At 39.0% G+C, this 11,107-nt stretch overlaps 1 protein-coding gene across 1 annotated transcript; it reads left to right on the top strand.

The window, feature by feature from the left end:
* The first annotated feature begins 1,432 nt into the window (after positions 1 to 1,432).
* On the top strand, positions 1,433 to 5,038 carry LOC110442433. The gene has a single exon (XM_021486040.1). The coding sequence runs from the start codon at positions 1,433 to 1,435 to the stop codon at positions 5,036 to 5,038; it is 3,606 nt and encodes a 1,201-aa protein (XP_021341715.1).
* Positions 5,039 to 11,107: the final 6,069 nt, after the last annotated feature.

The raw sequence follows: 11,107 nt of genomic DNA, 5'->3' as shown, positions 1-11,107 counted from the left end.
TAGTCCATACTTCCACTGCCACCGTTTGATAGTAAGTTGGAACAGGATCAGATCCTCACGCCCGACACAGAGCTCAAAAATAGGCCCCTCTCCGTCAATTGTGCACACGTATGTGTGCTCTGTTGTTTCATCTCTTCGATCGCAATCCCACATGAGATCTACAGCCAGACACGGGGTTAGACACAGCGAGAACACTACCATAACCATATGCATATACATTGTCACCATCTTGTCATATTTCCCCCCCCCCCCCCCCCCCCGTTGGAAGTGGATGTTTTGGGGTTGTATACCATCAGGATTTTAGTTAGGATCGCTAATGTGAGTCGTACTATAAGCAAGATTATAATTCCGGATTATGAACGAACGTTACATTCACATTTCAAAAATTACACCTATAAAACCAAGTAGACGTAAAATATGTTTTTCGGTTTTACTAAAGTAGACAGCCAACTTTGAAGACGGGATTGGTCACATTGATTAGATGTCACGTGTTAAAAGTAAATTTTTGTGTGTGGGTTCTTGAAATCTTAAATTGATATCTACATCCGATTCCTAATGGAGTTTAAAGCAATCTATATAAACAGGAAATAGCTGCGTTTATTTTTTTTAACGAGCATCTGCAAATGGTATGATGAATAGGAAATGAGAGTTCTAAGCCACTTTATCCCTCCCTCTATATTTATAGTAAATCCCTCCCTGACGGGATGGATCAGCGAGGGACCAGTGAGGGATGAGGGACTGACCCTCGACCTTGTGAGGGACTGACCCAATGACCTTTCATAGGAATTCCCTCTCAAAATAGATTGAATACCCCATAGGGAACATTGAGGGACTGCCTTGCGTAAAGTCTATTTTTAGAGAAACCGGTTCGGTCCGCTTCTATATTGCGGTATCGTAGTAATTTAAGCCTGGTGTGGGTTTTCCCATTTTGTGTATATTAGACACCTTTACTTATAAAAGCGTTATCAGTTGAAGTTTAACTCTCCAGCTGTGTAGACGTATGTACATACACACTCGCTACTGTAGATATACACAGCAGACAGCTTTTGAGAAAAATAGTGAAAACCAGTCGAGCCTCTCTTTACCTGTAGAGCACCATTATCTCGCTGTCAGTCAAGGGGTATACATCTATATCAGCTGTATATACACAAGTAACTATCGAATGGAGATGGACAGACGTCATATGTATGCAATACAGACTGTAGTTGAGTTTGATAAATGGGCTGAAAACAATGGTTTGTCTACGGCTACAGACACAGAGCTCAACTTGCGCCGTCTATCTCTCCTCATCGAACAAATTTCTACGCCGAGGAATTCAAAGGAAAACAAATGTGATGTTTGTGACAAAGTTTTTAAACAAAAATCTCACTTACTAAGGCATAACAGAACATTTCACGGTGATTCGACAAAATATACATGTTCTCACTGCGGTATGAGCTTTAACCGTAAAGATAACTTCAATCGCCATATAAAATCACACAAGGAAAATACACCACCAAACAAGAAAAGAAAAGTAGAAGAAATGCTTGACACTACCCATTCAAAATCCCCGAAGCGACAATGTACCAGAGAAAGCAGTGACGCTGGAAAAGCTGACAGTAAAACAGTTAAAATTGAAGGTAAATGTATATGGTGTACAAGAATGAAAAGCTTACTCCCAGGAAAACGATTCTGTGCGCCGTGCGGAGAACAAGGGAGGGAGTGTAACTGGTGTCACCGCCCACTCCCGGAAAGGTTTTATGGGAGGAGGACAGACGTATGTGATCGGTGTTTGACACGGCGTGAAGCTTGGACAACTCGTCAACAACGCGGAGGAGGAATTGAGGCACTTGAAGGGACGGCTCAGTCGGAGACTTTGGATCCAAACCCGGGAAATCTTTGGGACATTTTACAGTTCTTTAGTGACAATCACACGGTGATCAAAGACATTTTGGAAGAAAGACTTCAAAAGGTCAAAGGTATGAAATGGTTCCTTACACTTTTTGTTAAATTTGTGAAGTATGACCAAAACAACGAAGCCATTTATGCCGAACCCACATTTAGATCTATAAATTCAACAAGTACAAATGTATCTCAACTAAAAGAAGGCGTCGCAGAGGCTTTTCAAAACCTACACAGTGCCTATCAAAATTTTGAACGGGATGGGAGTGGGTGGACGATAGACAAAATTCTAAAACTAGAGGTTAACACAGTAGAATACACACCTTTAGAGGGTAGTAGCTACATACCACTTCCACCAAAAATCCAAAAGAAAAAGGCCGTTCTTAACATACAAAATACAGATCAAAAGTGTTTCCTGTGGTCAGTCCTCGCAGATATACACCCCATATATACGGACCATCCAAAACGCGTGACACATTATACACATTACGAGCAGGAGTTGGACTTGAATGACATCGATTTCCCCGTCCCCTTGTCACGGATTTCGAAGTTTGAAAAACAAAATGACATCTCCGTCAATGTTTTAGGGTTAGATGGGGATGGGGTGTATCCATTACACGTGACCGACTTACGCAACAACACTACTAGACATGTGAATCTTCTCTTGTTCTCTAAAGGGGAAAGCAGACACTACTGCCTAGTTCGAAATTTGAGTCGTTTGCTTGGTGACCGAACCGCACACAATGGTCAAGCGTATTATTGTAATTATTGTCTCCACGGTTACACAACCCAACAGCTCCTTGACGATCACATTCCGTACTGCTCCCCACATGGTCCACAAAAACTTAGTTTTCCGAAAACCGAAGAACAACAATGGGTCGTATTCAATCAAATTCATAAGCAGCTTAAAGTCCCTTTTGTGATTTATGCTGACTTCGAAAGTTTTCTCCACCCCATCAGTGCATGTGAACCTAACCCAAACACATCATCCACAACTAAGTATCAAAAACATGAACCTTCCGGCTTTTCCTACTTGGTTAAATGTTCAGCCGATGAACTATCGAAATCCGCGCAGGTCTATAGAGGTCCTGACGTAGTTGATAATTTTTTCACGCAGTTAATTCAAGAAGAGGAAGCTATTTGTCAAATCTTACAAAACGTCAAACCAATGAGCTTGACAGAGGAAGAAGAATCTTCCTTTCAAAAAGCTACGACATGTCACATCTGTCAAAATAAATTAGGAGAGGACAGAGTTCGCGACCACGACCACTTAAATGGATCATTTAGGGGTGCTAGTCACAATCACTGTAACTTCCAGTTTCAGTTTCGACAGGGTAAGAGATCACAGGGATCAAAATTTTACATCCCCGTGGTATTTCATAACTTGCGTGGTTATGATATGCATCTGTTAATGGAATCGGCGGGGAAATTTAAATCGAAACCCTTGTCTTGTATACCAAACAATATGGAAAAATACATGTCATTCTCCCTTGGGAATCTGAGATTCATAGATTCCTTACAATTTCTAAATGCCCCGCTTGACACACTGGTGTCAAATTTAGCAGTCGAAGGAATAGATAAATTCCCAAACTTGTCAAAGCACTTCCCAAAAGAGGAACATCTCAAACTTCTTCTTAGGAAGGGAGTGTATCCGTACGATTACGCGACATCACCCGAAAAGTTTGACGAAAATAAATTGCCCGGAAAGGATCGGTTTTATAATAAACTGACAGAGTCAGATCTATCCGAAACAGATTATGAACACGCACAATCGATCTGGCATACATTTGACATGACATGTTTTGGTGAGTATCATGACCTTTACCTAAAGACGGACGTATTGCTATTAGCCGATGTGTTCGAGAATTTTCGCTCTATCAGTCTAGACTATTACAAACTGGATCCGGCCCATTATTACTCGGCTCCTGGATTTTCCTGGGAAGCCATGTTAAAAATGACCGGGGTAGAACTTCAGCTTCTAGATGATATCGACATGGTACTGATGGTTGAAAAGGGTATTCGAGGTGGTGTGTCAATGATTTCAAAGAAATTTGCACAGGCTAATAATCCCATGTCGCCGGAATACAATCCGTCCAATCCAAACACTTGGCTCACGTACCTTGACATGAACAACCTATATGGCACAAGCATGTCTGAATCTCTACCGGAAAAGGACTTTGCATGGTTGACACCAGAACAAATCGCACAGTTTGACGTATCTAATATTGACGACAATGCGGACACGGGCTACATTTTGGAAGTTGACCTTGACTATCCGGTTCATTTGCACGACAAGCACAACGAATATCCCCTAGCACCCGAGAACATCAGCATTACAAAGGACATGCTCTCTCCACATTCTCTTAAGCTTCGTGAGAAATTGAATATCAAAGGTAAACCTTCCAGAAAACTTGTTCCAAATCTCTGCTCCAAGCAGCAATATGTTCTCCATTACCGGAATTTGAAATACTACCTTTCTAAAGGTATGATCCTTACGAAAATTCATCGAGTTATTGAATTTACTCAATCCGCTTGGCTGAAGCATTACATTGACTTTAATACAATCAAAAGAAAACAAGCACGAAACAGTTTCGAGAAGGACTTTTTCAAACTTATGAACAACTCTGTATTTGGCAAAACAATGGAAAACATGAGAAAGCGAGTTTCAGTGGAACTTGTCAATACACCAAAACGACTCAGAAAAGTGTGTGCTAAACCAAATTTTCAGTCTTTCAAAATTTTTAACAAAGATCTTGTCGCCGTCAACATGAAGAAAACAAACATTGTTTTAAATCGGCCGATTTATGCAGGGTTCTGTATTCTAGAGGTATCGAAGATATTCATGTATCAGTTCCATTATGATTTCATCAAACAAAAGTATGGATCAAAAGCAGAATTATTATTCACTGACACGGACTCCCTCGCATACAGTATAGAAACACCTGACTGGTACAGAGACATGCAAGACAACGCTGACCTGTTTGACACAAGTAATTTCCCAAAAGACAGTTCTATGTTCAGCATGAAAAATTGCAAAGTCCTCGGTAAAATGAAAGACGAGTGTAATGGTCAAATCATGGATCAGTTCGTTGGATTAAAACCCAAAATGTATAGTCTGACGTGTGGGGGTAAAAAAAACGTACAGCCAAGGGAGTGAAGAAATCTGTTATTGAAAAGCAATTGAGACACCAAGCGTACTTACTCTGTCTTTTTGAAGAAAGCAATTGCAAACATAAAATTAATGTTATACGTAGTTTTGATCACCAACTCTACAGTATAACGGTCAACAAGACCAGTCTGTCTCCTTACGACGACAAACGGTATTTCACTGGCATACAGAGTTTGGCTTATGGTCATTATAAAACTTCACAGTGATGAACCATTTCATATCAAGTTTTTATAATGTTATCGTTTGTGCAACTATATAGATGTTATTTTGTTTTCACAAAGTATGTATGTTAATTAATGCTAATTTTGCTTGATGGTTGTAAATGCTAAAAGATTTGTTTGTACATTACTTCGTTTAAATAAGCACCTCTTGTTCTATGATAAGATAGTATATATGCATGAAAGTAGGAAATGTCCTAATGTACATCTGTAACATTGTCCTTATATATTTTGTAAATTACTTTTAAAATAATCACCTCTTATTCTATATGGTACTAGGTATGCATGAAAGTATGAAATGTCCGTCTGTTTTAATAAAAATCCTTAAATTTCAGTCAATAGTTTGTGTTTTCTATGGTATTACCTTACAATACAGAAAGAAGATAACGACAACATCGGAAGCTTTTACAAGTTTTATTTACCACAGGAACTATTTGCAAGTGTTCTTAATTATTTACAATCATAATTTTGAATATAAAATTAACTCAATCATATCTTTCGGGCTGAAAATTTTATCTAATCCTCAGCTTCACCATCGTCTTCATCCATTTCATAATCTTCCTCATTATCCGACCCCTCGGATTCAGTATTAACACTCTCCTCGTCATCAGTGTCTTTGACGGAATCCAAATAGTCTTCAAATCGATGTTGCAATTGCCTGAGAGTTACTCGAATGGCCTTCTCACTATCCATACCCTCAGCCATGTAGTTTTCAATGGATTCTATAACCTCCCCGTGTAATCTCCCGTGTCTTAACTGCAATAAATAGGATATCAGTTTTCCATAGTATCCTAGGAATTCTTTAAGGTCCTCGTCCTTGAGTTTCATGTCAGCCTTCGATTTAGCCTCGGAATGTGAGATTCCTTGATTCTCATACTTCTCTAATTTCTTTTGCCATTGTTCTTCGTTTTTCTCTCTGGCTATTTCTGCAAACTGCATAAATACGTCATCTTCATAGTCATCATATGACTCAATCGACGTGTCGCTGTCTTCCGAGATCATTCTCTCGAATTTCATCTTTTTGTCAGGTAAAGAATCTTCCTCAGACATTTTCCTCTTCAATGGAGATTGATCGGGACACCAATTCTTAATGTGTTTCTGGAGATCATGCAAGTTTTCGAAGACAACACCACAATCTTCACAGCTGATCATATTGATATGTGGCTCTTCTACTACAGAAGTTAAATACTTGTCTTCTTCAGAGACTCCTGAATACGTCTGCACGGTAGGAGTGTTATCCTCAGAATGAATCGAAGTAATATTCATGGGTCCTTTTATAGGCTCGTCCGAGAAAACATTACGGCGCAGACGTAGAGATTCAGGGGTAGTGGGTTTCAGATCCACCAGTAAATAACCGTATGGTTTGTCTGTAGCTTCTTTGAATTGTCTCATTAAGTGCTTTGTATTCTCTGGATACATTTGCCGGGCCAACGTCATGATTTGCTGCTTATCCACGGGGTTATTAAACATCACTAAATAGTGACAATTTCGTCTTTGAGTAGGATCCCTATTATAATAAAGATTTTGATTAAGGGCGATGACGGATAGGTTTCTGCGGTGACTTCCCTCCGTAAACAACTCGTTGACCCGTGGATCCCTAGATGCTATGGACATTAGGTCGTCCAGTATGACAAGGTTTCTAACACTTGGATTTATGAAAGAATCTTGATCTAGGTCGAGGGGTATCCCCTGTATAAATTCAACTGATGGGTATACAGATGCTTTGATGATGTCATATAGAGGTTGCCATCGTTTGTAGAGCCATATGATTCTTTGAGGAGCTGGTGTTATTTTTGTCAAACAATTTTGAAGCATAGTTTTGACAAAGTACGTTTTCCCACAGGAAGTAGGACCAGACACGTTAGCTGTGAAGGGATGTTCAAAAACAAAGTCCCGATGCTGCTGCTGCTGCGGCGGCGGCGGCGGTGTCGGCGGTGACTGTGATCCATGCGATGGAGGCAACAACTGTACCTCCTGCGGCGGCGGTGGTGGCGGCGGTGGGCCCGGCGGCGGATACGCATGAGTGATTTGCGGATATGGTTGACTGCCCCCGTGAATGGTTTTCATGTGTCCTAAGAGAACATCTCTTCGTGAGAAACTTCTGTTACACTCTGGGCACGATGTACACTGCATGGCTGTTAAAATGGAAATGAAGACAACTTCTATATTGTGTCCTTTTTATAGGTCTTGGATGTTAGGGAGGCCCACGGTATATATAAAAAAATAACAAATTGCCATTTTCAAAGTTAAATACCTGTTTTATTTATGACTATAAACCCAATGTGACTATGTTGTTGACATAACCTATATACTATTTATAACAACAGCGAAACTGAAATGGATATCTTTGAAAATTGAAAAAGTTACAGCATCTCAAAGATTGCGAAAATGGCTTTAAATGCAAATTATCACATCGCATAAACTGATTAAATGTGGATGTTTGTCAGGTCATAATTTCTCTGATCACACTTCTACAGTATTCATCATCTCTAAATACACTGATTTACATATATACATTTAACAAATATAACAATAACTACTGAAACAAGGCTATTATCAGCATAAATGGTTATCAAAATTAACAATTTTAACAAAGTCCAAAGTGGTCCTGGCACAATTTCCAAAATATTCATAAATCCTTTTGAAGTTATATCATAATTGAAGATTATGGTTCATATGTGGTAGAGGGGAAAAAAATTAAAAATCTTTAGAAAACAAATATATATACCCTCTTAAAACTATTTTAGAAAAATCAAGGGGCATAACTCTTCGAAAAAAGTCAAAAAGTAAACAAAATGTTACTTTGAAATAATTATCAACCGAATGTTTTTATGATAACCTAACATGTCAACAAGTTGAAGGCCTTTTTGAGGTGCATTTCTTTCTTTATTTAAATCTATAAAAAAAAGGAATTATGTTTTCCACAATTAATTGTTAAATATTGAAATGTACTAAAAATTTTTTATTGTTTTAAAATACATTTCCGCATGCAGGCACATCCATGATTTTGAGTAACTGTCATCACACTGTTCACGCATGTATAAAAGTCAAGACAAAAACATGGAATTTAAAACTTGTCTTTATTAGAAGCCAAAGGAACAATGTCCTACAATGGATCCTCATCCTCTGAACTCCAGTCCTGTCCCTTGAAAGACACCAATGGTTGGAACATGCAGAGTGTGTCATCGTCCGATGACGACCAGTCCCCTTCATCTTCATACACATTTTTTGCAATACCAGGATCTGGAGCTGACTGGGAGATGTCACTTAATACAATACAGTTTTTTACAATTAAAGTTTTTAGCACTCTCCTCTGATCTTTCAAAGACTTCTTTAAGAACCCTTTTAACACATTTGCACTTTGAACTGGATTAGCGGTACAGAGCGATCTCCACAATGTGTATTGTTTTAGCACTTGAGTTTTTGTGAGATTTTTTAAAGTCTTACAGCATCTACACAGTTCAGTCTTGGCCCGATTCAAATTATCTTTCAGTCTCTTTTCTTTCCTCATCCTTCTTTCGCGACGTTTAGCTATTAGAGCGAGCTTTTGCGGCCGTACAGACATACACCTGTCTTTGGTTTGCTGGTCGCGTGTTCCAAAAAGCTGACGTTTCCTCTTAGCACTTTTCATGGCAACTTCACACACTTTGTCTGCATCCAGTTTGGAATCCAAGACCCAGTTCACAGGCTTGTCTCGCTTTGCAGCAATCAAGCTGGACACATTGACTGGATTTGAAGATGGCGCTATCATCATCTGCCTGTCAAGCATTCCAAATGTGCTTTCGATGATGTCATTGGTTGCATCCCCTAAGGTGTTGGCTGCAGAAATGGCATGTGTTGATGGATTAGCATATATTCCACCTGGAAGGTGTTCCTCAGCATGGCTTACCAATTTTGCTCGCCCAGCCTTAACCATTTCTGAACAATAAGAAAATCAAGTTTGTGATAAAATATAATACAATCAGAATTTACACATGACAAAATTCCTACAAAATGAATGGGGCAAATTGTGATCCAAATTTTTTCAGGTGTTGGAGAAATTTACAAACATTATTACTTGAATTATTTTTTTTTTAAATAAAAAATGAGTTATAATTAATAAATAAATATTGAATTTCGACTAACCTTTCAACAAGGATATCAGTAAGTCATTCCTGGAAAATTTCTCAGCGATGCTTTCCATGTAGTCGTCATATACAGATGGGCCTTTCGCACCTTCCCACATTGTTTCTGTTCCTGTGATCAGTCCTGAAGGATCCAGACTCCATTGTTCCAATTTGTTTACAGCACACTGATAATAAACGTTCATGTCCAGTGGTGATTTCGCTAATTTTGCTTGTATCAATAGTGGGGAACACACATGGAAATAGAGCAAAGAAAATGCAGCTTCCTCTACCTGGACTGTAGAATCCATGTATCCAGTTTGGACAGAATGTTCTAACCGGTTGAGGCCAGGATTCTCTTTTGAATCTTTGACATCTTCTAGGAACAGTAAAACAGAATCTCGGGCCGCTAAGGTTGGAATGGCATTTTACATAAATATTAAGTAACGATTGCCAACTATTGGTTTGAAAAGTTGTGATCCTGTGTTTTCCTCACTACAAAGGGAATAGGCCTTGAATTCGTTGCCAAGTCCGTATTCTTTTCTGGCGTTTTCACACAACAGCTTATTACACTCATATATGTGTTTTTTGGCCCCTTGCATAGCACGTCGTCCAGGTTGAGGGTCACTGACGTTATCTGTGTAGAGGTGAGATGCACTTTTTGCTGTCATAGCTACAGCCATATTGTTTATTTTATGTGCAGCACAAGTAAATGGGAAAAAGTTGCTCTTCTCATTCCTTTGTTGTGGTGTCATCAATCCTTCTTTAACGTTTTCTTCAAAGATAGCATCTCTCTTTTCTTTGATGAGTCTTGTTACTTTTTTTTCGTTTGCTGCCCGATCAGACATCCGTGAATTTATTCTTGTTACCGAGAATGTATCCTGTTGGTAGTCCAACTCCATGTCATCCGCCAGTGTGGCCATGTTGTCCAATTGTTCCTGGAGTTGGTGTAAAGTATCATCAGCCTTACCAGAAATAACCGGACTAACTGTCAGTGTGAATGTTTTAATTCCTTGGTCTCCTGGTGGCTTCAATTTCACTACATGGGATCCCCAGTGGATCAAATGTTTTGTTGTTCCATCCGACATATGACTTAAATTGTTGGTATCTTTGACAAGTTCATAGGTGGTCCTAATGTTGGCTAGCTCTCCTGCTTCTGAAACCATTCTCTGAGCTGTTGTTCTACTTGGAAAATGTAATTTTCCTGTATCAAACTCTGTGGTATGTGTTAAAACTGTTTTTACAACTGACTGTATAATATTGGCAGAAACACCTTTGCTGAGGAGATCATAGTACATCAGTCGTACTTCACCCTTGTACTTGCCTTTTTATGTGTTTCCAGTTCTTTCATTTTGCCGAGTTCCTTAGTAAATGTTTCTACCGATAACTTGTGTTGATTTGTTAAGCTCTCTACAATACCTTTGTAATACAATTCTGTAGCTAGCTGGTCTGTCTGGAATGCATTTCTATTTTTAGCAAGTTGACATGCTATGTCAGAAACCTTCTTTATTCTTCGTCTTTCTCGTCTTTTCAAGTTTTTCAGGTTCTTTTTCAAATCTCCAATAGCAGCATAATTTTCTTTGTTTNAGTGGATCAAATGTTTTGTTGTTCCATCCGACATATGACTTAAATTGTTGGTATCTTTGACAAGTTCATAGGTGGTCCTAATGTTGGCTAGCTCTCCTGCTTCTGAAACCATTCTCTGAGCTGTTGTTCTACTTGGAAAATGTAATTTT

Source organism: Mizuhopecten yessoensis, unplaced genomic scaffold, assembly GCF_002113885.1.
Source record: "Mizuhopecten yessoensis strain PY_sf001 unplaced genomic scaffold, ASM211388v2 scaffold716265, whole genome shotgun sequence".
NCBI classification, from domain to species: domain Eukaryota; kingdom Metazoa; phylum Mollusca; class Bivalvia; order Pectinida; family Pectinidae; genus Mizuhopecten; species Mizuhopecten yessoensis.
This window is presented reverse-complemented; position numbering and strand designations above follow the sequence as displayed.

Coding starts and splice junctions, on each gene's coding strand:
- LOC110442433 (XM_021486040.1), top strand. CDS start 1,433: ATGAGCTTTAACCGTAAAGATAACTTCAATCGCCATATAAAATCACAC.